The sequence below is a fragment of the Perognathus longimembris genome, chromosome 4 (assembly GCF_023159225.1).
Source record: "Perognathus longimembris pacificus isolate PPM17 chromosome 4, ASM2315922v1, whole genome shotgun sequence".
Classification (NCBI taxonomy): Eukaryota; Metazoa; Chordata; class Mammalia; order Rodentia; family Heteromyidae; genus Perognathus; species Perognathus longimembris.
Genome location: NC_063164.1, coordinates 12,906,890 through 12,934,460, shown reverse-complemented (window position 1 = coordinate 12,934,460; position 27,571 = coordinate 12,906,890). Strand labels below are relative to the sequence as shown.

The window sequence follows — 27,571 nt, the reverse complement described above, 5'->3', positions numbered from 1 at the left end:
TGAACATCTCAGAGGTAAAAGCTGGGAAGGGATACAATAAGAAAAAGGGGTTGTGCCCGAAGTGAAATGATACAGGTTCTTGGAGCCCTGGGGACAGCTGAGGCCTTCTTGTCAATCTTTCTCACAAGCACAATAAAACGAAAGAGAGCAGTGAGCCATGTTATTGGACACAGATAACCAGTTTTTAAAAAGCCAAAAGCTATAAATCGCTGCCTAATTTTATAGAAACATCTAAAGGCGCTGAATAAATAAAATGCCAGTCTTCTAAACTACCTGAAACTCCCGAATAACAAGTTTTCAGGGTCTCCTTATTTCATTTTAATTTGGATAGTGTCTAAATGACCAGGAACTCTACCGTTGTCTGCCAAGGGGAAACTAAAACATCAGTGGACTTCTACACTGGTTCTCAAACGTTCTGTCCAAAGAACCTGTCCTATTCATTGAAACTGTCCAGGATGCTGAAAGTTTTCAACTGATAGGCGTTAAAGCTATCAACATTTACTGCTAGAAATCTGAACAGAATTTTTAAAATGTATTTTTCCCCTAATCTTGGGGTTTGAACTCAGGGTCTAGGATCTGTCCCTGAGGTTTTGCACTCAAGGATAATGTTCTCTACCACTTGAGCCACAGCCTAACTTCGGGCATTTTGATACTTAATTAGAGATATATCTCACGACCTTTCCTGACCAGGCTGGCTTTGAACCAGGCTCCTCAGTCTCCTGATTAGCTAGGATTGCAGGCATGAGCCATTGCTGGAGCATGACTGGCTTTAATATATATTTTTTTACACATTGAAAAATAACAAGAAACTCATTTCAGTAGTTTTATTTTGCTTTCTGTTTCTAAACTTCTACTTAGAAATAAAATTCATGAGAACAATGCTATAACTTCTCAATATAAAAAGAAATAAATTTGTAGACGTTATGAAAGGGCCTCACAGAAGAATAATGATGGGCTAGGTGTAGTGGCACAGACCTGTAATTCCAGAACTAAGGAGACTGAGAAGAAGGATCTGGCTACAAGGCAAGGCTGACTCAAAGAATCATAAAAAGAAAAACCCAGTTGGGCTATATTTCAGACCCACTATGCTAGAACAATGGCTTGGGGAAGGGAAGTTTTTTTTTTTGTTTTTTTTTGGCCAGTCCTGGGCCTTGGACTCAGGGCCTGAGCACTGTCCCTGGCTTCTTCCCGCTCAAGGCTAGCACTCTGCCACTTGAGCCACAGCGCCGCTTCTGGCCGTTTTCTGTATATGTGGTGCTGGGGAATCGAACCTAGGGCCTCGTGTATCCGAGGCAGGCACTCTTGCCACTAGGCTATATCCCCAGCCCGAGGAAGGGAAGTTTTGATCAATGTTGACAAACATACCTTACCAATGCATTAAGTCACCATTGCCTGCCCCAAACCAAAATAACAAATTAAGCCCTTGGAACCTAACTAATTTTCTGGCTAGAAACTTGCCCAAAATAGTCCATTGTCACTATATTCCTTCCTTCCTAATGATAATACAGTAAGATAAACAATTTCCACATACTAAGTGGTTAATGGTCTTAGGAGCAGTGAGAAGCCCTCTATTCACAGACCCCTCTGTGTATGTATCCTACATAATAGAATAGTGTAAGTCTCACCAATTTACATATGTGAACTGGAGGTCAGGGAAGTTAAAATCCACAACGATATATCTGGTTAAGTGGCCCACTAGAAACTAAGCCCAACTCTCAAGCTCCTTAGGCAGCTCCTAACCACAGAATTATGTCTGTGTTGATTTCTGAGCTAGGGAGAGCCATGTTCAAGAAGAACATTCTTAAACATGATAAAGATGGTTAAGACCCCACTGAAGGAGAAATCAGTAGCGAGGAATATATTAACACATTTATCATATGTGAAGACTTGGGCACATCATGTTGACTCCATGAAACATTATTATTGTACCAGAGGAATGTGAAACAGAGCAGATTTCCTTATGCATTTATTTACATATTCATTTAGTCATTGGGGGTAAATGTTGAATGAGAATCAACACAGTTCATAATTGTCACTAGAGATACTATAGTTTGGGTATACGTGGCTATACTCATTCACTCATATTCTCATGCATGAATTTCACTAAATTCACTTATAAACTATAAAACCATTAAACTAACAGAGCCAAGTTAAATCATTCATTTTTAAAAAGTTCAAGTATACGTTTTAAGTTAAAAGGTTTGCTTAAAAATGGTACTACGAAGTAGTGAAGCCACCTAAATGTCTATCAATTAAGGAAAGGTTAAAGAAGTAATATTTATACTCCAGACTATTACTCATCAATTAAGAATGGTTTTGGGGCTGGGGATATGGCCTAGTGGCAAGAGTGCTTGCCTTGTGTACATGAGGCCCTGGGTTCGATTCCTCAGCACCACATATACAAATGGCCAGAAGTGGCGCTGTGGCTCAAGTGGCAGAGTGCTAGCCTTGAGCGGGAAGAAGCCAGGGACAGTGCTCAGGCCCTGAGTTCATGGCCTAGGACTGGTCAAAAAAGAAAAAAAAAAAAAAAGAATGGTTTTAACATGCAATGATCCTCTTGGTAGTCAAACACTGTAAAAACAAGATGGCAATTTAAATGCTGCATCTATCCTTTGTGTGTGTGTGTGTTTGTGTATGTGCACACACACACTTGCACGCACAAGCGCTTACACTGGCCCAGACTAGGGCTTGAACTCAGAGCCTTGTGCTCGCACTTGGCTTTTTTCCTCATTTGAGCTACATCTCCTTTTCAGCATTTTGCTAGTTAATTGGACATTAGAGTCTCAGGGATATTTATATCCAGGGTGGCTTTAAATTGTGATCCTCAGATCTCAACCTCCTGAGTAGCTAGGATTACAGGCCTGTTGTGTTTCTTTTTAAAGTCGGTGTTTTCCAGGTATAGCTGGGCTTTTTGCCTAATTGCCATGCATACCAACTCATTCAGCATAGGAATGAGAATTTAAAACCTTAATTGTGTGTGCATGTTTGTGTGTGTGTATGTTTGTGTGTGTGTGTTTGTGTGTGTGTGTGTGTGTATAGATGGCTTGGAAGATTTCACTGCTTTACTTTATGCAACTCTGCATTGGAAATTTTTCTGACAAGCACACAGTTCTTTGGTAACATTGAATTCATCAACTAATTGCAAATACAAATGAAATGGTGAAGTTCCAAGAAGTGCAAGTCACACCTCTACCACAGCCACCTTGACAGTGCTCAGTGGTAAGTGAAAAACATTTAATCAGTCTTTTGTCCTGAAGGCTCCAGTATTAACAGAGTAATTACATCTTAATTCACTTTTGAAAGGTACAAGGAAGCGCCAAGAGACTAAAATAAGTCATCACATCTTAAATACCATTATTGCAAAAACCCTCACTGAGATAATTCCTATGTGATGCTTAGGTGAACCCAAAATAGAGACCAATGCTTGATTCACACTCACAAAAGAAATCTGGTCACACAAGGGGGGAAGACTTAAAAAGTAGGACAGAAGGAGGACAACAATTAAGCCGTGGTTTTCTCCTAGATAAAGAATTACATTTTCCAGTGATCACAGCCATGCTTCAAAGCCAGAGATAAAAGCAGCCTGAGATTCAAGCAATTGATTCTTAAAGACACAATTCAAAGGTAAAAGAAAAAAAAATTCAAAAGTGAGAGGAAACGAAATAGCATCTCTCTGAACTACATTTTAAATGCTTCCTTTCCTTGCTTCTTTCTCTTATGGTCCTTCTGCAGTATATTAGAAAAACAAAGTCATCGTTATTTTTTTTTTAACACAGCTCTCGGCCTCTTTCACTGCATGAGATTTAATATATTTCTATTTTACAGTCATAAAATCATTTCTATTCTGTTCCTTCTCAAAAGAGCTTTTAATAAAACACGTTTTATTGCTGTGAACACATTATCCATGTAATAATACATAACACAGACCCAGTATACCTAAATTTATAGTAAAATTATGTATTTCCATTTATTTGTTTATTTACTTACAGCAGCACTGGGATGGTTAAGCAAGTATCAATGAGTGTCACTTCCCACCTAGCCTACTAAACTGATACACTTTAGCTTGATTCTGACTACCTTAATTTTACTCAAGGTGTGATTTATGTGTGGCCTGAAGAATGATTTTATAAGAATGTTTACTCATAAGGTTCAAGTGGCTCTCACCTGTAATCTCAACTGCTCCGGGAAGCTGAGATCTGAGGATTCTGGTTCAAATAACCCTGGGTAAGGTTAGTGAGACTTTCATCTCCAGTTGACCACCAAAAGGCAGAAAATGGGACTGTGGCTCAAGTGACAGAGTGCCAGTCTTGAGAGAAAAAGCTAAAGGATCATACCTGGGCCCTGAGTTCAAGCCCAAGTACTCTCTGTCTGTCTGTCTGTCTCTCTCTCTTTCTCTCTCTCTCTCTCTCTCACACACACATACACACACACACACACACAGGTTTTTTTTTTCTGAGAACATTGCTTAATAATATTCCTCCCAAATTTTATTTTTTCAGCTTTGAAATTAATCAAAATAAGTTATAGATAATTAAAGAACCTTTTCCTCTGTTCCTCCTGCTCAGTGCTTCTGCAGTTATGCAAACAGCCCTCTGAACATCTGGTCCATCTCCTTTCTTAGGGGCACTCAGAGGAGACTTTGTGTTGGATTGTGTTGCTCTTCTTAACAATCTGACTGGCTTTGGTCACTTTTAAGTTATGCTTTGCACCCAAATCCCTGGGGAAGTGCCAACTGCAGCCAGAGTCTCCCTGAGAGGATAGACAATGGGCTAACCCTCTTTGTTGTCTCCCAGAGACCAAACCAAATCATTTCAGAAAGTGCTATTCAAGAGCACAATGAACTTGCAGCTGCTTTGGGGCAGGCCCACCATCTCAGACTGCTCTAGATTCCTTCCCTTCCAGGCAGCTCTGCACATTAGCATGGACTGCAGGCCAGAAAACTGAGAGGAAGTGTAGTTCTGTCTCCAAGGTCTCCGGATGACTTGACTAGATGACCAGGGTTAGATTCAAACAACAGTACTCCCCAGGCCCCCACCCACCCTGACCATTTTAACCCAAGGATCCTTTGTCAAACATTTAAGGTCTTAATCAATCTTCACTCCGACCTCTCAGACCCTGAGGAAGATGGATGAGGAAGTAGGTGACCTTTCACCTGTCCTTCTATTTGTCCTGCCACAGTGGACCATTGAAAAGACAATGGGGAGTGCCTGGCTGCCAGAGTTCTGAAGATTTGGCCCTTTCTCCTTTATTTTTCTCCTTAAGCTCTCTTTACATTCCTGGTCTGGCCCCACCCCCAAATCGCTTGTCTCTCTTTCAAAGGAAAGTCTTCTTTCCTATTGAGGAGAGAAAGGGAGGGGGGGAGTGAGATCCTCCCCAGGTATCAATATTTTAAATATGAAGTATGTGAAAGGATGCGAACTTTCTTTAGGACAAGAACACAAGGCTGCTTCCCATTCATTCTAGCTTTGACTTCAGAGGAGATGAGAAAGGTAGGTTTCCCTTTCCTAACTCCAAGTCAACACTCACAAAGGTAAAAGTTATGACCTTGAGAAGGGCAAGCAATAAAGGAAATGTTATCATTGTCTCCTATGCAATGATTTTATGATCAAATGGGTGACTGGATCAATCACAAATGAGTTTGTTTTTCATGCAAGTTTATGAGTTAAATATATTTCTTGTCCCATCTTTGAGATGGACAAATTAAGGTACAGTGAGATTAAAATACAGACTGAGCTGGGTGCTGGTGGCTCATGCCTGTAATCCTAATTACTTAGAAGGCTGAGATCTGAGGATAATACACACACACACACACACACACACACACACACACACACACACACACACACAGAAAAGAAAGAGTCCTACATCTAAGTGACTACTTGTGACCAGAATGAGAGGCATTTTATTGACTGCACACTTTTTTCTGCTCTACCTGATGCTTCTGACAAAACTCATAATATTAGCCATTTTCATTGTTCTTGGGATTGTGCAGTCATCTCTGAAACTCTTATTTGAAAATCTCTTGTCCTTCAGAGTTTTTGTTTGTCCCTAAATTCAGAGATTCCTCACTTGAGAGAGAATTAAAAAGAAAAGAAGTGCAGAAGTTTGTGCTAGGAACATTTTCTTAAAAGAACTAACCATTCCAATGAAAACAAAAATAAACCCCACAGTTTAACCACCACCCCCCTTCCCCAGAACATGTGTGCAAATCCAGAAGGTTTTCAAAACTCACACAACTGACTCATGAAGATAGGGAGCCTGGAGATAGGACAGGGGTTGCTCAGAAATGGACAGGCCTGGAAAAGTTCAGCCCCTCCCTTTCTACAAATCACATGATTACCTGGCTACCCAAGATGATTTCCATAAAGCAAACCACTAAAAGGTTCAGTTGCCTTTACATTCACTTTGCCCTCCATCTTTTTCTCTTTTCCTTCTAATTTGTGTTGTAAAGATGTCAAGGAGCTCCATGGTGTAGCAATGTATGTCTTACTGAGCTTATGACGATTGAAAATCAATGGCATTAGGAATGGGGAGATGAGCTAATGGTAGACGGTGAGCATTGTAGCAGGAATTGGAAGCCAATGGGGTTTCATTTAAAGTGAGAGAAAGCATATAACATGTCGACCTGCAAAGATGCTCAAAGTCCTACCTCACAGAATCCAAGAAGACAGAATCATTTACTCCAGAACATGACAAGGTGTCCTGGCCCCATGCAATGCACTGCCCTTACCATGATCTTTATAATTTAGTTGCCAATAGAAATGCATTTCCATATTTTCTAATATGAATACCAAAACATACTTCAGGGGTTCAGCTGGATATAGCATAGTGTTTGCCAAGTCAATCAAAAGCAAGAAAACAAAAAGAGTGACAAGTGAATCCAGATAGATAACTTTAGATGCAAATTTGCACATTAACAAGTTTCCCTTTTCATTCTAAGTTAAAAAGAAAAGACAGGTTGTCTTTATTCTGTTTAATTTGCAATGAAACTAAAGGACATTCAGTGCTAGGTAATGCTACAAGTAACTGGGGCAAATCAGTAGTGGCTATTGGAAAAGTATAAATTCTGACTGAAGAAACAACCACAGGAAACCAAATTACCAAAAAATGCAATTTTCTTTAGGTTATGACTTCGGATGGACTCAGTCATCCAAGTGTAAGGCCCTGTCATTAAGATGGCTGAAATGCCTGACAAATTGTGTGGCAGCCAGTCATTGAAGGCCCTTTGATCACCACATCAGATGAACCCTGTGGCAAAGCAGTCTATAGTTCAGCCACCACCAGAAGAATCTGTGTCCCATGAATGGGATTGCACTTCCATCACAGTCATTTACTAGTAATCCTAACAGGGCAGGCAAGATTAATGAGCACTAAATATAAACACTAAGCAAGACAACACTTGCAATAACTGGTATGTGTAAGCTTTCGTTTACATGTGGCATGAACCATAGATTGGCATATATATGCCATAGATTGGCATGAACCTATTTATAATATATATCCACACATAAGTATAGATTACAATCTCCCCAGGATTTTACAGCAAGGGAAAATAAATAAGGCAACAGTATTTCACACACTGAACTTCAGATTGGGGGCGGGGGGGGGGGGAGGGGATAAGCATCTTAAGTAAGACGACAAACAGTAAATTAACACAATAAAAATTTTAGTTTTTTTCAAGCATTCAATAACCCAAACAGATTGCAATTGACTGTGATTGTTCCTGACCACAGATCAAATAAGACTCTCACTAACTCTGTTATCTTCTCCTAAGAGGTATAAAGAGATCCTTAGTCAAGATGAATTTCCCTTAAGAGACCCTATCCAATAGCTGTTCAGGGGAAAAGAATATACTTCAGTTATTCTGAGCCTACTTTGTCAGAACAGGAGTTTGAATTCAGAGCTTCTTGGGCTCAGGAGTGCACTAATACTTGAGCCACGCCCCCCAGACCTGTTCCTCTCCTTCCTTAGGTCACCTGTCCACTTGACAGGAGTGAGAAACAGGACTTCAGGACTTCCTTCCCCTAACCTGATTTTAATCCATGGCAGGGGAATTAGCACAATGAAATCCTGACTTCACATTGAAATCATTGATGCTCAGGTACTTTAGCGAAAACAAAACAAAACAAAACAAAAAAAAAGATATTCACCATCTTTGTCACTTTATCAAAGTCCAGACACAGGAAATCTCTGGCTCCAAACCCTGCCCACTGTCTTTAAGTAAGAATCAATCAGGCTCTCAGGATTGTCCAACTCGTTCATTTACATTTCAGAGGGTGCTTCAAGCAGGCTCAGACCTAAGTGCCTGGTTAGCAAATTGCGCTTGGCCTTCTGTGATCACACAGCAGCGTTTGTTTTGTCAGTATTAGAAATGTCTTTGCCTCACCACATGGAGCTCTCGCACTTACTCATTAGACCCCTCTGTCCCACCACATCCCACAGGGGCTGCTAATTACTGGCTTTACTCCACTGAGTCTCATTTCTGATTTAATTATGTACACCAAGCCCTCATGAAAAAGTACAATATGGCTTCTCTTACCTTGGCATTCTCCATTCTGCTCTTCATGCCCAGCATTGCATAGGCAGTTGCCAATTGGTACCAACCATTCACCATCTGCCCCACAGTACATTTTTGGCACATCCTTCTCCTCTGAGTTGTTGACACAGGAGCCCCGAACTTCCACCAGGGAAGAGGTATCAGCCCCTGTGATGGTGTCTGGAAACTGGGCAAGATTGCGAACCGTCAGAGGGCACTTCTTGTAGAACACACGCACTGACACCAGGGCAATGCAGGCTCCAACATCCTGAAAAGCCAGGTAAAAGCCCTTTTTGCTCAGTGGCCCCACATCCCGGATCTCAGTGTTCAGCTTCATGATTCTGTCACCAATGTCCACTTGAGTAAAGCTCTCATCCGCTGCAATGGTGTCAATCTTGCCAAATTGGCTCTCTCTGATGAAACGCTCCTTGTCGTTGTCTGACTCATAGTAGTACAGGTTAAATGTCTCTTTGCAAGTCCCCATGACTCCAGGAAGGCTGTTACAGTCCCTCAAGGTAAACTTAATCTCAATGTACACCCTCTGAGCCCCTTCCCGTGTGATCCAGTCAGTTCTCAGCCAGTTATTCTGGCTGGGTTCCATCACGTTGCACACCTGGTAGGTTCGAATGGGTGTGTTTTTTTCATCCATAATGCTCACTTCCTCCCACTGCAAAGATCCAAAGGAAATACGTCAGTTCCAGAGGCCTCTCCTACAGTGAACTGTCCATTCTCATTTACTGTCATAGGACTCTGACTTGTTTTTTGTTCTTTCAATAAAAACTCCTGCACACTGATCCTAATAAATAAAGCATCTAATGAGAGACCAGACAATATTTTACGGAAGACGTAACATTTGGGGACTAACATATAGCTCAGTGACAAAGCGCTTGCCTAGCAAGTGCAACATCCTAGGTTTGATCCCCCGAACCAAAAAAGAAAAGACAAAAAATAAAATAAAAAAGTACCATTTTGTTGTTGTTTTTAATTCTTTCACTGCTTTGCCTACATCTAGAATCAAGAATAGATTGATTGCCAGTGTGTTTTCGAGCAGTTTCTTCTGGTATTCTGATTACCTGGAGTTCACCTATTACAACAACTACAGTTTCAAATGGCAACGGTTCAGATTCACTCATCAATGAAAAAGTGAGTATGCCCTGTGTTTCAACCACTAAACAGAGACCTGCAAATTAAGAGCAGGAAAAGTAGAACTTGCCAGAGGAAGATAATTATCTGTTAATTAGTGGTGTTCCTGTCAGAACTTTGCTCCCTAATACCTAAGAAAAGATGGCAAATTGATTTTTTTGGCACCACCACTATTCTTTAAAGGGGAAAAGAAAATCCCATGATTCTGGCTTCCTAATCCCCAAGACAGTAAATTTTATGGTTGGAGTTTCTTAAACACTCGGTGCCGCACGAGTAGAAAGTATTGCCAAAGCATGCATTCAATTGGAAAAAAAGTTTGTGCACACTCTTATTTTTAAAATGAAAGCACACAAGTAAACAAGACTGAAGGCATGTTTTGCTTCCAAGGAATTAGTGAATACTGAAACTAAATTAGCAAGGTGATCTTTATGACTGAAAGCTGGCCCAAACAGGAGAAGTAAAGGAGTCCAATGGTAAGTTTCTTTGCATTCTCCTTTGGAAGGCAAAGATACTGCTAGTGGAACAATCTGAATTCAGAGGAATTCACTTTGACCAAAGTGATAAGATCTCTGGCATCTCATCCATCCTAGTTTTTTAAAAAAATGAGTTCTAAAAGCAGCAAAATAGCCCAGGCTCTCCCCTGACCCCAGCTTCTGTTGGTTTGGTAGGCAGTGTCCAATTCTTCATTAATATCTACAGTAATGCAGTGGTATAGATCAGGCATAAATCAGCTTAAGTACCTCACACAATATAATTAGAAGGGGGGAAAAGCAATAGTTTCTTCAAAAATTGTATTCTTCAATGGCTCCACATAATTATAAAGCTCTACTGACCTCAAATAAGTCCATACCATCCTAATGTATTTTTTAACCAGTTTCTGGTCTGTGTATTGGAAAACTATTAATGGATGAAAACATTACTTACTATGTGAAGGGCCATAATGTATAAAATTCTCTATTCCTTTCATCTTCTACTATTATGGAAGTTGGAACTGGGAGGCGTAAGTGCCCTGTGGTGATTAAAATTTCTTTTTATCTAGTAAGCAATAAATCACTAGTAATTTACGTATTTGGGGAAATTCATGTAAATCTAAAAGAAATAGATCTTCACCTTCAAAAAAAGACCTACTCAACATGCTTCTCATCTCAGAACAAAGGGAAAACAGAAATACACATTTCTCAACACAAATGAAAGCACCGAAAGTCTACTGCGCGGTAACTCAGGTGGGTCTCCTGTGGATCTGTGAATGTTTCCAATCTGAATTTAACTGTCTAACCACATGGATCAGTTCACCAGAACAAGCGAGGATCTCCCCTTAGTTTTGTATTTTTACAAGCTGCATTGGCAATTCAATATACTACTTCCAAAGAAGGTTGCCAAGATATTAGCAATGTGGCTATCATGAGCATATAATCTTCCAGTATTTTCATGTTTCTGCCTAGCTGTTTTCACCTAGAGTAGTGAGTTGTCTGATGATATTTTACTCCATGAAATTGTCAAAACAGGTTACATTTTAGAAATAACATCAGTCAAAACAAGTAAATGTCATTAGCAGACTACTATCCTTTGCACTGCCAGCAATGATGTGAAATGTTCTAACTACAAGTAGAAATTTTTTTTTTTAGAATAATAGACTCTGTGCTTTTACCCACAGCTAGAAAGAGCTTTTAAAGACAAATTGTCTCTAGTTGATTCAACCTTTTAATTCTAAGCCTGAAAATGTCTGCCTTAATGATATACTTGATAAAGATTTTGCAAATTTGACACAGGTTTTCATGGCAGTTATGTCTTAGAATGGCTAATTGTATTGCACACAAGTCAAATTTCATTTCTAACCTCAAATACCTAAAATGTTACATCCCTAATCTTAAAGAAAAAGAAAATATGTCAATAACTGTCCATGGAAAGTTCTGTGTTGTATATACAATATGCATATGTATTCCTTTCTGTATATTCAAAAGGATGACGCACATTACTTCCACACAAGTGCATGCTCATGCACGCTCACACGCACACGTGCATACACACTCACACACACACTTCAAGACAAAGGAAATAAATTATGTCTAGAAAAAGTGGCCAGGTATTCTTTCAGCAGTTATAGAGAAAAGATGTCTGCTGCCTATTACATTGCACTATGATCAATTACAGAGACTGTACAGTGTCATTCCTTCACTTTACACGTCACCTGGATAGTTAATGAGACAAGTTGAGTTTGAAATTACCTTACTTAAACTCTCCCTTCAAACTTATGAATGCCCTAAAAACAGTAAGTTATTAAACTTCTTAATTTAAGTAAGAGACCCTTCCTCTTCAATTTTGCTGGCAGTTTTAATACATTCTGACCTATACAGCTATACTCTCAGTGTAGCCTGGGAAAGATTCGCCTGAATCAGTGACCTTTCCGTGGTATAGGATTAACAAGGAGTCTGACTCTCACCAAGATAAAGCTGTACCTTTCTTCACATTCAAAGGATGAGGGCAATTGCCTGCGATCAGCAGTGAATACAGCCTGTCTACACTGCCAGAGGCCTGTCAATCGCGCTCCCTTCCCTTTAAAAAGATGGTTTGGGGTGAAGATTAGAATTTTTCAGCAAAGACCAATCCAACAGCAGGCAGCCAAGTTCAGGCAGAAAAAAAACACAAATAAACAACAACAACAACACAACAACAGGAAGGCAGCACAATCTCCATTTTATTTCAGATGGATGGAGAACAGGATCTGCTTTTGATTCTTTTTTATGACTATTTTCTGGTCTAGTCTTATTTATTTTGGGGCCACATCTTCTAAAATAGTTCATATAAATCGTTTTTTAGCCTTGTCTTGTTTATTAAATTGTTGGTGTGGAATACCACTCTTGGTTCTAATAGTGCATTTTTTTGCTTGGTATCAACTTCTAATCTTTCATTCTTAGGCTATCAAGCATGTGAATGTCAGATGATTCGCTTAGTTTTTAAAGGAGGTGAGTTATTCCAATTTGGCAGAAATTACAATTACATGTTGTACTGATTTCTTTCCAAAGCTAATTCATTCTGACCTGTTGTATTAAGGTAGGGGGGGGAGTGGGGGGAAGGGGAGATAGGAAATGTGGCCATTGACCTAGTAGAACCTAGAGAAGGTTATTTCTTTGAATCTTCTAGAAGGAATAGCTAGTCCAGTCATGAGCTACAGAAAAAACATTTTCAAACTTTTTGACCAAGTCTCTGTACTTCCCAATGGTCCCTACTCCAAATGCTTAAACTGCTCATGTTTAACACCAAAAGTGCCCCAAGTATGGTGTTTTTCCTGGCACGATACACAAGTTTTCCACTGACCTACACAAGAAAACAGCAACTGGGCACCAGTGACTCACATATCCTGGCTACTCAGGAGGCCGAGATCTAAGGATCTCAGTTCAAAACCAGCCCAGGAAGAACTTTCAGGAGAGTTCACGAGGTACTTATCTTTAAGCACCAAAAAGCCAGAAGTGGAGCTGTGGCTCAAGTGCTCCCCTCATGAGCTTAAAAAAAAAAAAATGCAGGGACAGAACCCAGCCCTTGAGTTCCAGTCCCAGGATGAGCACACAAAGACAGACAGAGAAGGAAGGAAGGAAGGAAGGAAGGGAGGGAGGGAGGGAGGGAGGGAGGGAGGGAGGGAAGGGAAAGAAGGGAAGGAAGGGAAGGAAGGGAACAGAGCCAGTTGTTGTGACACCAGGTAAGGAGCCTCTGATGTCCACTGTCCCCACTCGCTTTAGGGCCTTCATTCACTTTCCTCATTGGAAAGAACAATTGCTCTAAAATTAACTCCATCAGACTTCATGGCCATCCCAGTAATAGGCAGAAATTCTAATTTGGTCCCTGGCTCCTATTTCTTGTCGGTATTTTAGTTTTAAATAGGCATCGAAGTCCATGCCTCTACCAATCTCCTAATTTTGAAACCCTTTCTGCTCTTTTGGTTTCTAGTTCTTCCATGACAGAACTGTGCAAAGGGAGTATAGGATTTCTCCAACAAAGCGTAATTCACTTCGTAAGCCACCATGGAAATCTAACCCCCTTGCCACAGTCACCAAGAATCAAGCCATTAGGACTCAGAAAGTTGCTAATCACTCCTTTTCTCCCCATTTTTGCATGAGAGAATAACTCATAACTTACCCCTCCTTCCAGAGGACTCGCTATCCACCCAAGTTCTCCTTGAACAGATCTGGAATCCAATAAAGTAACTGTATAAAAAAAAAGAAAGAAAGAAAAGGGGGGGGGGTTGAGGGAATAGATTAATTTCCAGTTGCAAAAAAACAATAATACAAAAACCATTTGCCTGAGTGTTCCCACATGATTTCAGGGCGCTCCTATCTAACCTAATCAAAACCTAAACTTGGTCTCACTTATGTAAATAATCATTACTCACTTGATCTTCTCCTCCTCTTTAAATCTCTAGGTTCTTATTTATTTAACTTGCTTAGCATTTAAAATTCCATCGCCGGGCTCAATTGATTCATTTTCTTAAAAAAAATAAAAAGGATGAATAGGGAATCTCAAGTCCAATTCAGAAAAATAAATATGTCAGTGTAGGCAGTAACACTGGAGAGTAAAATCGGCATTCATCTCTGTCTGGTATCTACCAGAAGTATTTGTTTTTGCAAGCTTCGGATGACCATATAACTCATCATTCTGTGACATTCACAAGTGAATTCTATCAGGGTGCTCCAAGAGTCAGGGAAAAGGCTCTCTCTCCTAACATTTGCCCCCCCCCCCACCGCCCTCAGTCAACCAAACAAGCAGGCCCTGGAAGTGGCATCTGCTGCCTTTTTAAATATCAAAGTTTCAGAAAAAGAGAATGCCAGACATGGAGGATTAGAATGCAAATGTACTCAAGCCTTCTCCATGTCCTATGGGGAGACAATCAGAGATGTTCTCTATCCCAGGAGGAAATCACCGGTTTGAATTTTCTGTATGGTGTGCGGCCTAATGGATTTAATATGCTTGTGCTACACCTAACATGGTGGCTCAGAGCTTCAAGGGAAGGGAGAGCGCCTGCAAGCTGCCACCACCCCTATACACACACCACCCCGCGAAGGAATAGGGATAGGTACCCGAAGATACTGAAAGAGACACAAGGAAGTCGAAACCCCCCTACACATTCTCTTTCCCACCGGGTCCCGGGTCGAAAGGCCCCCATCTCAAAGGAATCATTGGGTTATTAATTTGATCAGCTAAGGCTAGTTCTTTGGGGCTGGGGGGAGGGGTGGGAATGGAAAGCCTCTATGCTTGTTATGTGGCACCCAACTCTCTCCCTCACCCGAGGGCTCCTAAAGCTGTCCCCTCTCCCCCACTTCACTCCCAAGTAAAGGGAGTTGAAATCAGTCTCCCCCCACCCCACCCCAAAGATACTGAATTCCAGGGACCTGTTAATTATTGTAAATGTAGGTTCTGCCGGGGCGCGGGGGTGGGGGGGGTCTCCAGCTCAGAGTTGCCTCCCCTCCCCCCCACCATTCTCCCTCCTCCGTCCCAAGAGAAAAGACCCGCTACTTCCATTTGGATTATGTAAGGTGGATTAGGGCACAAAGGGAACAATAAGACCCAATTTACAAAAAAAAAGAAAAAAAAAAAGGAGGGAGTGGAAGGGAGGGGTAACGGGGAGAAAGGGAAACGTGATGAGAATAAAAAGCAACAAGACGAATTAATTTTTAAGGGGACGGGGAGGAAGGGGAAGGGGCTGCTACCCCTCCCTCCCTTCTTTCATAATAAGCAATCTTAAGGCTTCAGCAACGCCTTTAAAAAAAAAAAATCTACGGTTCCCAAGTTTTGCTTCCGAGGAAAAGAAACAATAAAAAAAACATTTTTGAGAGGCAAGAAATAAAGAAAATAATCTCTACGTTGAGGTAAGGAAGTCTTGAAGGACGTCCTAACAAGTGCGCGAAGTAGCAGAACGCAGCGCGTGAGCTCCACTCAGAGGAAGGGGGCCCCCGGGGACTTGGGAGGCGGTGGGGGAGGCCAGGGTGGCAACAAAAGCCACATCAAAAGGGGGTGGGGGTGGGAGTAATCTCCAGGACCGAAGAGGCTCCTCTCTTCCCCCCCCCCTCCCCAGCGGTGTCGGCGGGCAGGTGTCTGTATGACTTGTCCTCGAGTCTGTCTGGAGAGTTCTTGGGTTCCGTGCGCCCAAGCAAAGCTAAGTTGGTTTTTGGCTCCCTCCTTCGGAACATAGAAAATGATAGATTGCACTGGGATGGATGGACGGATGCCTGGGGAGACTGAGAATGGATGGATGAGACGAGGATAGATGGGTGGATGGATGGATGGATGGATGGATGGATGGACGGACGGACGGACGTGGGAGGGGGAAGAGTCGACCAGACAGGGGAAAGGCAAACGTACTCAGGCTTCAGCAGGAACCTAAGCTGGAGCACTCGTGCACACACGTGGGGCACTCGTTCACGGACACAACTTGCCCGCGTCCACGCAGACAGCCGCGCCACACACGCATTTGCGCGCGCGCGCGCGCACACACACACACACGCACACAGCTCGACTCTCTCGGGGCCCCATCGGAAATTAAACGATCGCCACCTCTCCCGCGCCCCGACACCCTCAGTCAGACAATCCCTTTCGGAACGTCCGAATAGAATCGCAAGCAGCAGCCGCGGAGGAGTCCCGTCGGTCACGCAGTTTACCTCTGAACTAACCTGGGGTCCTACGTAGGGGCGAAAAGGGACAGAACGCTACTGTGTTCAACTCTCTGGCTGGTACCTGAGGGGAGGCTCGAGATACACACACACACACACACACACACACACACACACACACACACACACCTAGACCGGCGATCGCACCCCCGGGGCACGAGAGGAAGGTGACCGAGACCCGTGCTGGAAATCAGGTCACTGGAACCCGCAAGCGATGCCACCGCCGCTGCGCTGCGGAGGCCCGGCGGCTTCGTCCCGGGGAGCCCAGGGCTGGGAAACTTTGGGAAGCCGGAGCTGGGGAGGCTTTCCGAGGCAGCCCGGAGCCCTCAGCCCTCCCTGCGCCCCAGGCTCGCGTCCCCCGCCCCCTCGCCTGGGCTGGTGATGGGGGAAAAAGCTCGAACCGCAATTTTTTCAGGCTGTTTGTTTTGTGTTGATGTCCTGGCGTCGGTCGAGGTGCATTTCCTCGATCTGGCCTTGCGGGAGAATGCAGATAAACTTTGGCCTTTCGCCGCAAACTTGGACAGACTGGCCGGCTTTTTCAACCCCCCCCCCCCTCCTTTCACGGGTCATCGCCTCGGGGCAGGCAGCCTGGCGTGTTCTCCGCCGGCCTTTACGCGGATCCCCTGGTCCATCCTGGCAATCCTTTCTCCAAAGTCGCCGGGCCAGGGGTCTCCAACCTCCCCCGCCTCGCCCCCCCGGACACCCGCCGGCCCCGCGCTCGCCAAGACCCTTCACTTGCCGATGGTCCCCCTCTCCTGTCCCCCGACCGCCGCAAAGAGGCTGCCGGGGTCTTACCTTCATTCGCAGGGTACACCCTAGAACCGGTGACAGCGTCGCAAATCCCAACGAGAAACGAAAAGAGGACAACATAGAAAATCCCAGCCATGGTTCGCGGGTGCCAACGCTGCTCCTGCCGCTTCTATCCCAGTGGAATAAATGCTTAAGTTAGGAGAGCAGCGAGCCGAAGACATTGCCAAGAGGGCGGGCCCGTCCCGTGACGTCCTCCCGCCACTCTGCAACTCGGGTCCAATGGCCACACGGACCAGGACTCGGGCCACGCCCCTCGCGCAGAGCCCGCCCCTGGAGCCCCTCCCCTTTCTGGCTCTTTGGGGCGCACTGTCTCTAGGGGCTCCCAGGATCCCTCTCCACCACCACCCCCCCCTTCGGGAGGTGGGGTGGGGGAGATGTTGAGCTTGGTCCCCGCCCCCCCCCCCCAAGTCCTCAAACATCTCCGAGGTCTCGTTCCTGGAGGTCTGAAAAAGCTTACGAAGAGACGAATTGACTGTGGGGCACCCCGCGAGCTCCCCAAATCTGGACAACCTCCTTTCCTGCCGGTCCCCACCGGGAGGTTGCCTATGGAAGGCACCCTAAACATAAAGTTGACCCGCACCTTCGCCGTGGCCGCTTTCCCAGGACCGTCGACGGTCGTCCCCCTCTCTCGCGCCAGCCGGGCGACGCGCTCACCCCTGCACGCGCACCGCGGCTTCCCTTTCCCTGTGTTTGTGCCTTTATGGCGCTCCACCGTCTGAAAGGCTTTTTTGGGGTGGTGGGAGGTTGGGGGTGGTGGTGGTGGTGGTGGTTGTGGCTTGATTACTCGTTGCTGCGGGCTCCCCAGCCGTCCAGAAAACAGGGTCACCGTCGTCTCCCGGTGTCTAGCGCGCAGCGGGGCTCAGACACCGTCTCTGGAGACGGAACGAATGACCTCCAAACGTGGGGACATCGCGTTCACAGCGGGGCCGGGACCCGAGCGGCCGAACGCCGGCCTGGCGCGCCGGGCTCCGGGCAAGCCGTGTGCGTGCTCCTGGGGGTGGGGATGGGGAGGTCTCTGGAACCGGGCTGGGTGATCCTGGGGCGCAGAGGGGCAGACGCGTGGGGCCGGCGTGCGTGCAGGTGATGCGCGCGGATCGCGCACCGCGCGCCTCGCACCGAGCACCGGGAGAAGCTGCCCGGAGCGGCCCGGGAGACTCCGCCGCTCCGACCCGTTCCCCACCCCCTCCGCCCTCCCCAACCACCACCCCCCCCCCGCCCAGCGCGCCGGCCCCGACGGTCCTCCAGGCCCCCAGAAGACCCCGCAAAACCCCCCGTGTGGTCGTGGCCGCCCCGGAGTGGCGGGGATCACCCTCGACCTTCCAAGGGCTTGGAGCTCCCACCGGCCGAGGTCCGTGCCTCGAGGGCTCGGGTGCAGCCACCTGAGCGCAAACCAGCAGCCGCCCGGGGGCCGGGACACGATGCCACCGCGAGCCTAAACCTCCGCCATCCTAAACGGCCCGGATTCCAGGGGATCAGTCCCTTCCTCTGCCACCGCCCCCCCACAGTAGCCCCCCTCCCCTTTCTGCTCCCTCCGGGGGCCGTCTCCCTCCGCCCCATCTCCAGCCTGACTCCCAACGGGAGCGCGACTGTGGGGAGGTGGAGGCGCCCCTCCAGCCGAGGCCGCGGCTCTCGGTGAACCGCGCGCGCCACCTGCCGGCCCGACGCGGGAGTGCGGGACCCCGGGTGGAGGAGTCGGTGGGGGAGTGGATGGGTGGGAAGCGCGAGCGGACAAAGACTGCACTCCACGGGCACCGGGGTGACGGGCGAGCGAGCGCGTGGACCTGGGTTTTTTTTCATCCACCTGCCCAAGCCACCCCCGGGCCCGCGTTTCGCTCACGCCTCCCCGGCAGGGGGCACGGCGGGTGGCGGACTGAGAAGTCCAGGGAGAGAGCCGCCTGGCTTCCCGCCCTCTAGGTTGCCGAAGATGGGCTCAGAACGCGTTTGGAGGAGAAACTTCGAGGGGTTGCGGGACTCCCGCCCCGGTGAAAACCCGAATCCAGCCGGAGCGGAGTGTGGCTGCGGGGAGGAGAACGCAGAAGATCGCGCGTCCCGGGCTGCGGTATCAAATCTCAGCTCTCCCACCCCCTCCTCCAACAGGATGGGGGTGCCTCTCCCCGCCCCCCGCCTCCCCAGGCTTTAGTGCGATCCTGGTTTCTTTAGCAAACTCAGCCTTCGGCGGCGAATAACCTGAGCAACTTTTACTTTTCCCTAAGCGGGTGCGCTTGGCACGGCGTCGGGCGGTCCGCCGCTGCGCCGCCGGCGGCCTGGAGGGGCGGCGTGGGCTGCGTGTCCGTGGGCCCCTGGCTTTGCGTTCTCGTAGCTTACCGATCCCGATCGCACCCGGGCCATAAGGGGGGAGGGCGCTGTGCTGCACGCGGGGTGGGGGTGCGTGTCCGGATGCGTTCTTGGAAATAGCTACACCGAGTCCACTGAAGGCAAGCGTTGCTATGCTCTTTCCTGTGCCACCCTGAGCTTCGGGAGGGAAAGAAGGTGACTCTTGGCCCCTGCCCCTTTGGCACTGACAGGAGAAAAGAGCGATCCGAATTCTTCTTAAAACATGTTTTAAACCATAGCTGCCGGGTTCCTTCTCGGCAAGGGCCCTGGGTGTTTGCTGAAGCTGTGGTTGAAAAGGAAAGGCGACTGCCTGCCTCCTTCAGAACGGTAAAAATTCCTAAACCATCCACCACTCACCACACTGCTCATTAAACATCGTTTGCAGCCTGAAAGCAATGCCTTTATAGCCACGGTACATGCACCGATTCCTGGCTATATGATTTTTAGGGTGGTTTTTTTTTTCTCCTTTCTTCTTTTTTTGCTTTTCGTTCCAGGCCTCAAAGCAGCCCAATAGTCAGGAGAAACATGCTTGGAAGAAGTCAGGAAACTGCCCTGCTTCTGAGAATCGAAATAAGCTGCCTGACAGCTGGCTACCTAGGAGAATGGCTCCAGGACGATTACTTACAGCTAGGGTGTTCCGACCTAAGAAACAGCTTCCTTCTAAGTCTGGGCGCATTTGAAGACATACTATGTCCTTCCTTGGCTCTTCACCAACAGAACCCACCCTCTACCACCCCATAATCAAATGTTTCAGAGTCTAAAACAAATCCACAAAGCCATGTGCACTTAAGACAATACCACTGCTTGCAATTTAAAAAAAAAAAAAAACTAAGATCACCTATTTTTACAAAGAAATATTTCCATTCATTTGAGTAGAACAATCCCTCACTGCTGTAAGAATTCAAGGATTCAAGGGTAATAGGAGCCTGCCAAGGGATGTATAAAAATATATCTCCTAGTAAAGTTAATGAAAAAGAGGAGAGGAACACAAAGGGATAATATGTATGTACATCTGATCATATAAAATAATATTTATTGAAATGCACTCCAGGAAAGGGACACAAAAAGGTTTTTTTTCCCCCTTTGTTGTTATTTTTCTTTTCCTCTGTTTGCTTATCTGTCTTTGGGAGGCTAAGAGGGTGTAAAGAAATGGAGGGACAAAAGGTGAACAAATGCAGCAATGGTACTCACTTGCTAGACACTATGTTAAAAATGAACTATATAACTTGTGGGCGGGGATGAGAGGGAAAAACTGCAAGAGAGCCAGGGAAGGGGTGACATTGTCCAAACACAAATGTACTCTTTATCTAACTTAGATAACTGTAACCCCTGTGGAAATCACTTTTGCAACAACAATAAAAGTACATAAAGAATACTAACATTTAGATGTAGTCTCGCTTTTTAAGTACAGTGCCTAATGACTTGAGTGACAAAATATTTTTGTGAATGCTAAGCTAAATTAAGGTTGGATTTCTGAGGGACTTTTTCATAATTTGTGAAAGAAAATGTTTCGAAATACCACCAAGGATCCCAGGATTTGGGCCTAGAAGTGGAAGGCCAGTTTCATCAGGAGAGAAGAGTCTTGGTTCTGGAACAAGCCTTGGTAATGCATGGAAAACTTGAACAAAGGGAAGAACAAAGGGCGTCCTATTTGGACGCCACCCCACTCTTTTACACTCGATGATAGATTTCCTGGCTAATTTAGCTCTCAGTAGTGTGTGTGTGTGTGTGTGTGTGTGTGTGTGTGTGTGTGTGTGTGTGTTTGGACTGGAATTGGGCTTGAACTCAGGGCCTCATGCTTTTCCTTGTTGTTTCCCTGTCATTACTACTGTTCTACCATACACTACCACTCGAGCTTCACCTTCACTTATGGGTTTTTTACTGGTTAATTAGAGTTCAGAGTTGTCTACTGAAGCAGGCTTTGAACTTAGATCCTCTAGACCTCAGACTTCCAATAAGCTAGGATTACAGGCATGAGCCGTCAGCACCAAGTGGAATGTCAGTGTTTATAACAATAAAATGGAACAAACTCAGAGTGTACCAAGGATGCCTGTCCTTTTGATACAGATACGTCTGGTTTCATGTGCTAGCAAGATTTACTGTTATTGTTTTATTAGCATACATTTGGACAGGAACGTTTCACTGTGACATTTCCACATGGGCACATACAATGTCTGGGTCAGTCTCACCCCTTCTATCATTCTCCCTTTCCCCTCTCCCTTCTTATTAAAACCATCTCAACAGGTCTCATCATTCTATTCTCATGCATGCAAATAAACGGGACACCAACCATACTTGTTTTCATTCACACTACATTTATTAGCCCTTCCCCATTCCGGTGGTGCCCACCCTCCCAGCAGAGCCTCCTTAACTTTCCTGGGATTCATTCCTTTAGTCCACACTAACTGCACCACGGGATTTCACCATAGCATTCCAGAAATGCATACATTATATTTTGCTCAGAATAATCCTCTTTACTGATCTCTTTTCCCCAGCCCCCACTCTAGCTTTCATTGCCATTTCTTATGCAGGTTTAGTATACTGTTGCACTGTGCTTAGAAAATACTTGCTTTTCCACTATTATTCTATTATTCTCACTCTACCCTCATCACTCTAAATAGTCCCCTAATTAAAGCCATGTTCTATGTGTGCCTATTTGTAAACAATATATAGGTATATATGTATATGCCCATGAATATGTATGTTTTTAAGGTCTCCCTTCTGTGCATGAACTAAAATATACACATTTGGCTTTTAAAACGACTTATCTAGATCAACATGATGTTTTCCAGTGCAATTAATTTTCTTGCAAATGACGTGATTTTTTTTTTATCTTTTTGGCTGTGTAACATTCCATGATATACAGATACATATCATATCTATATATCATATCAATATCATATTATCATACCATATATATCATCTTTTTCTCATCCATTCTTCGTTGGGCACTTTAATTCTATATTTTTGTGAATGTAAACAAAGCTGCAATAAACATGAGTATGCAGGTATCTTCCTTGTATATTTATGCCCATGTGAGTCCATAAATAGGTTCATTTTTAGGGTTTTTTTTGAGGAATTTCCATACTGATTTCCATAGTAGTTGCATTATTTTACATTCTTACCTGCAGTGCATGAGAGTTGCTTCCCTTCCTCACCAGCTAGATGGACTTTTGTTCAGCCTTTGTCTTGGAATAAGTCACTTTACCTCTCTGAAATTTGATTTAATCTTAACTGCAAATTTTAAATAACTATATAAGTCTTCTAAATATTGAGTGATTTCTACAGAGAACACAGTGTGTAGAATCTGGCACTTTGGAGACAGCTTCTGGGACTCTTACGTAAAAGATATTAGTAATTATTTAAAATAGTGCTAGTTTTAAATGGGAAATGATTTATTCAGCTTGAATCATTTACTTATGATGAAACCAAGCCTTGTGATTTGTCTTCTTTATTTTCTTTTTGCTTTTGTTTGTTTTTCCTTTAACTCCTGGAATAGGAAGGGAAGTAAATTTGAACTTCTTCCCTTCTTTCATTGTTGATTTATGAAAGTTTAACTTCAACCCACATATTCCTGGATGCTGCAACTGGATTTGAACCTAGGGACTAGATCTGTCTTCCAATTTAATGGTGGTAAAAAATATTAAATGAAGTAAGTTATGAGGAATCAGAAAATCTGCAACCAGGTGGGGAAAGTAAGCAAAGCTTACATGTAATGAAGTCTCCACCCTTGTCAAAACAACAACAACAACAACAAACCATTTCTACAACAGCTGCCACATGGAGCATTTGACGGGCTGGCTTCTGGAAGCCCCAGGGAAACTCAATTAGAGACTTCATCCTGTGGTGTCAAGGCTATGGTGCTGCTTCTTACAAAGGAGGAGTGAGGCTCTTATCAGCTGAGTGGGAAAGAAGACCAAAATTGATGGATAAGTAGAGAAGAGATCAACACACAGTAGGAGGCCTTTTTTTTTTTTTCCAGTCAAAGAGAGGATAAGGGGTGAGAGGAAGGTTGGAGGACTCAAGGAACAACATTTTGCACTTTATCTAATTCAAACAAACATTTCTCAAGCAACAAACCCTATTTTTTTTTTAAAGACGTGAAACTTTCCACCTCACTTTTGATTATGCATAACTTGTGTGGGACAAGAAGGAAGTATCTGGAATATTTCTTCTAGGACAGGAGAAGGAGGAAGGGAGGGAGAGGGAGAGGCAGAGGGAGGAGAGAGAGAGAGAGAGAGAGAGAGAGAGAGAGAGAGAGAGAGAGAGAGAGAGAGAGAGAGAGAGACTCAGTACAGTCCTGCTCCAATCCCTGGATAATGAATCTCTGGAGGATTCAGAAGACATGATTTGCATTCTCATTCTCATTGGGCTACATTGGAAACATGAGAATTTTCTTTTTAATGGAGACCCCCTCCTAAAGAAGTACAACATGGGTTACCTCACAAAGCTGTGTGTCCTGGTTATTGAATATTTTAGTGATTAATACTTAATGTTTAATATCTGGTGATTTATGGTTATTAAAGAGCTTCTGGAATTATAGTTGTTTTATGATAGAAAACTAATAGCTACATAGATGGCTAACATAAAGTTGGTGTCTTTTTAAGCCACTTTTAACAGAGAAATAATTATCTGGTTAAACACCAATTTATGGAAGTACTACAACTCTTTATTTTTGTTTATTTGTTTTCTGAAAAGCACTGTATAATTGCAATAAAATTCTATAAGGAAGTAATATTATTGTGAACATAATTTATAACTTATGACATAATGAGAATATAAATTTGGAAACTGAACAATCCCCTTCCTCCATAAGCCCAGAGCATTTATTAGGGTACTTAAGTCCCAAACATTTATTTTGTCATTTGACAATGTTTCTGACTAATCTACATATATCTAAATGACAGATATTTTATTTTTGCATGTTTGCTTAGACAGTGAAATTTTGTAAGGGTCCTTCTCAAGGAAATGTTACTTGTGAAATTGTATTTGTATTTTATTTCTTTGATAGAACCAATTACACCCATTAGCAAATAAACAAGTAATCATGGCCCATAACCATGCAAAAGAAGTAAACTCAGTGAAAACTTGAAGAAACACACTGTAGAATTTTCCCTGAAAAATATAGAATATAGATATAATTATATAATGTAGTTTTCTCCTGAAGTACACACACATATATAGTATATATATGAATATCTCTGTGTATATTTATATATAAACATAGATTTCCCTGAATGTATATATAATCCATGAGTCTCAGAATCAATTAAAAGTTTATTAAAATCAGTTGAACATAAACCTAATCTCCACAGAAAGAAGAAGAAAAATGAAATTGATACACACAGTTTGTTTGAAAAATCGTCACTTGTGGGATTTCTAGATATACAATGGTTAAGAGCAATGAAGAATTCCTGGACATCTGCTCAGAAGATGGTGGACAAACAACTGCCAGACCATTTTGAGATAGAAGGGATCACTTTCCCTTAGACCTTGACCATGTCTGTCCAAATAAACTGGCTTAATTCAGGCAAACAGTGAGTTATTTGAAGTAAGAAGGTACAAAGAAATTCAGTTAGTAACGGATCATTTGACTCCAACTGATATTTAAAATATATCAGTCTGACCATTTGTTTTTCTTCAACTGCAGCTTTTGCTGGGGCAAACACAAGGACATACAAAGTATGAGAACCAATACTTGGAGAAGGACAGCACCATGGTATTTTACTATTGAAATCTGTGGTTGTTGAATAAAAGCAGCATTTAAGAAAGAATGCCCTGGATTCGCGCTAACTTTACTGGGGACTGAGTTGTTCAGTTTGGGATAAATCTTTGTTTTGTAGAGAGTGTTTGTTTGTATGTTATTAATATCACAGAATTTTCCTCCTGAGATTGAAGACTTCCCCTTAACATTCAAGATTACTATGACTATGACGTAAGGCACACGCAACAAGTTTCTATCTCCTTTATCTCTTGCCACTCTGAATGCAAACAAATCTGAAGCCAAAGTTGCACAGGTGACAGTAAGAGCAATTCCAAGGAATAGTTTCCTGAAGAGAAACTGGCCCCTCTTTGCAACTGCAACCTGTCTATTTATATTACATTCGACACCTATCAGAGGTAATTGAACATCGGCAGGAAGTTAATCAAGTCAGTTCCGTTAAATGGTCAGTTTACTGCAGCTCTGTGAAACCGGGCCTCATTTCCTCTGTGTGTCTCATTACACTCTCATCTGAGACTTTTACAGTTTTCACTCAAGTTGCTGCAATTTAAAAAAACACTTTTGCTGCTAAACGTCTAGCTGGGTCCGAGCTCCTTTCACAGGTTACGCTATTTAGGGAACTCAACTTGCAATGCAGAAATCATTGCAGAAGCTCAATCACAGAACACCACAATTACCACAGAGAAAACCCAAGGGGGCCTTGTGCCTTCCCATTTGTATCTTTCTTTCGGGAACTTTCTTTGTCACTTTACCTGATGTCTTTATGTGTTATAGCTCTCTAGCAGTTTATAAATTGGGGTACTTGTTTTGAAAAGCTCCTAGGCAGAAGTTCTTCACATTGTGGTGTAGCACTGAGTCTGGAAAGGTCTGTGATTTAGAGCTTCCCTCTCCTTATCTTCTGGTTTAATCTGTTCAGCTCTTTTTTCTTTCTTTTCTTTCCTTTTTTTTTTTTTTTTTTTGCCATGCCCACCTACACACAGCTGTCCATCTCCCTGAAACCTTTTTGCTGTCAGTCAAGTGACAGCCTTGCCTGAAAGCTTTGTGTGCCAAGGCCTCCAGAGGCCCAGCATACACTTAGAAGGGAAGTGGGGGTAGGCAAGGGAACACAAGGAATTCTTCCAAGGCTGTGGGTGGGAGACAGGAGGTGGGAAGGCTCAATTCCTTCAGAAATGGCTTTCTCAAGCACACGTAAAAGCTGCAGGCACACACAGGAGACCCCCACCAGCCCAGCACCACTGTAATGTAAAATTACCCCAGGAAGTCAAGCATTCCAGGGCAGGGGAGGCAAATACAGTACCTTCAGTCCTTTCACTGGGATTGGGGCTGAAGAATAGCCCTAGTTGCTTCTCCTACTATGAGTGGTCAGATGTGTCTAGCTATTCCTTTCTTGGATTCTTAACTGACCTGTAAGTACTAATGGTTGTCTCTTCCTAATATTACTTGAGAATATTCACTTGCGTCTGCTAGTTGGAGTGGCTGGAGGAACGGTCTGCTTATAATTTGGTATGAATTTCATCCTCTAGGGTTTAATGTCTTCATCTTGGAAGGAGTTTGCATCCTATAACAGGAAGCCACACTTCTGAATGACTTTCCCAAGAATTCAGTTAGGTAGGTCATTAGTAGAAATTAGATTTTGATCTCTATGAAGGGAGCTTGAATTGAGATGCTGGCCTTATTTTAATTACTTGGTTGTCATATGCATCTAGCTTAGAGTCGCTTAAGTTTGACTTCATATTCCTGAGCAGCTAAAAGTTCAGAATCTTTCATCAGTGTCCCACATTTACCCTAAAATCTCCAAGAACCTTGATTTTTTCGTTGAAATTAAGTGTGTTAATTTTCACCTTGTAGCTAGATATGAAATATGTTTGCCTCTGTTTCAATTAAGATACATAACACCTGAAATATTTCATCTATTTAACTTGCTAGTGTATTACAGTCTGCTTTTAATGTTAAATAGACTGAAGTTTTACTTTTACTAGACTTCATTTTCTAACTTTGTTTTTTAGTAGGTAAGTGTGTATGACAGTGGCGATTGCGAATGATAGAAAGTTGAGTATTTTAATCCATCTTCCTCCTTCACTTAGTTGTTTACTATGTGTTCCTTGTAACAACCGGATCTCCTATTCAGCCAGGCAAAAGGCAAACCACAATTAATTGGAAGAAAAGTGTAACCAATAAACCTGAGCAAATAACTTTATAACCCTGAAGCTTTATCTGGGATGTTAACACAGATGCTTAGCAAATCCATGGGGAATGTTTGACAAATGTTTGATCAGGCAGTACCTTAAACATGTTGAGTGTAAAGCTAATAACTACCAAGAAAATACATACATCTCTCTCTATACATATATATGTATATATATAAAA

The 27,571-nt window shown here is 43.6% G+C and overlaps 1 protein-coding gene across 1 annotated transcript in view; it reads right to left on the bottom strand.

The window, feature by feature from the left end:
• The window catches only part of Epha4 (EPH receptor A4), a 148,007-nt gene extending 130,752 nt beyond the window's left edge, over positions 1-17,255 (bottom strand). The window contains exons 1-3 of the mRNA XM_048344669.1: positions 17,134-17,255; positions 13,811-13,878; positions 8,540-9,203 (exon numbers count right to left, since the gene is read on the bottom strand). Coding sequence (XP_048200626.1) covers positions 8,540-9,203; positions 13,811-13,878; positions 17,134-17,224 — 823 coding nt within the window. The 5' untranslated portion in view covers positions 17,225-17,255. The remainder of the gene's footprint in view (positions 1-8,539; positions 9,204-13,810; positions 13,879-17,133) is intronic.
• Between the last annotated feature and the right edge of the window lie 10,316 nt (positions 17,256-27,571).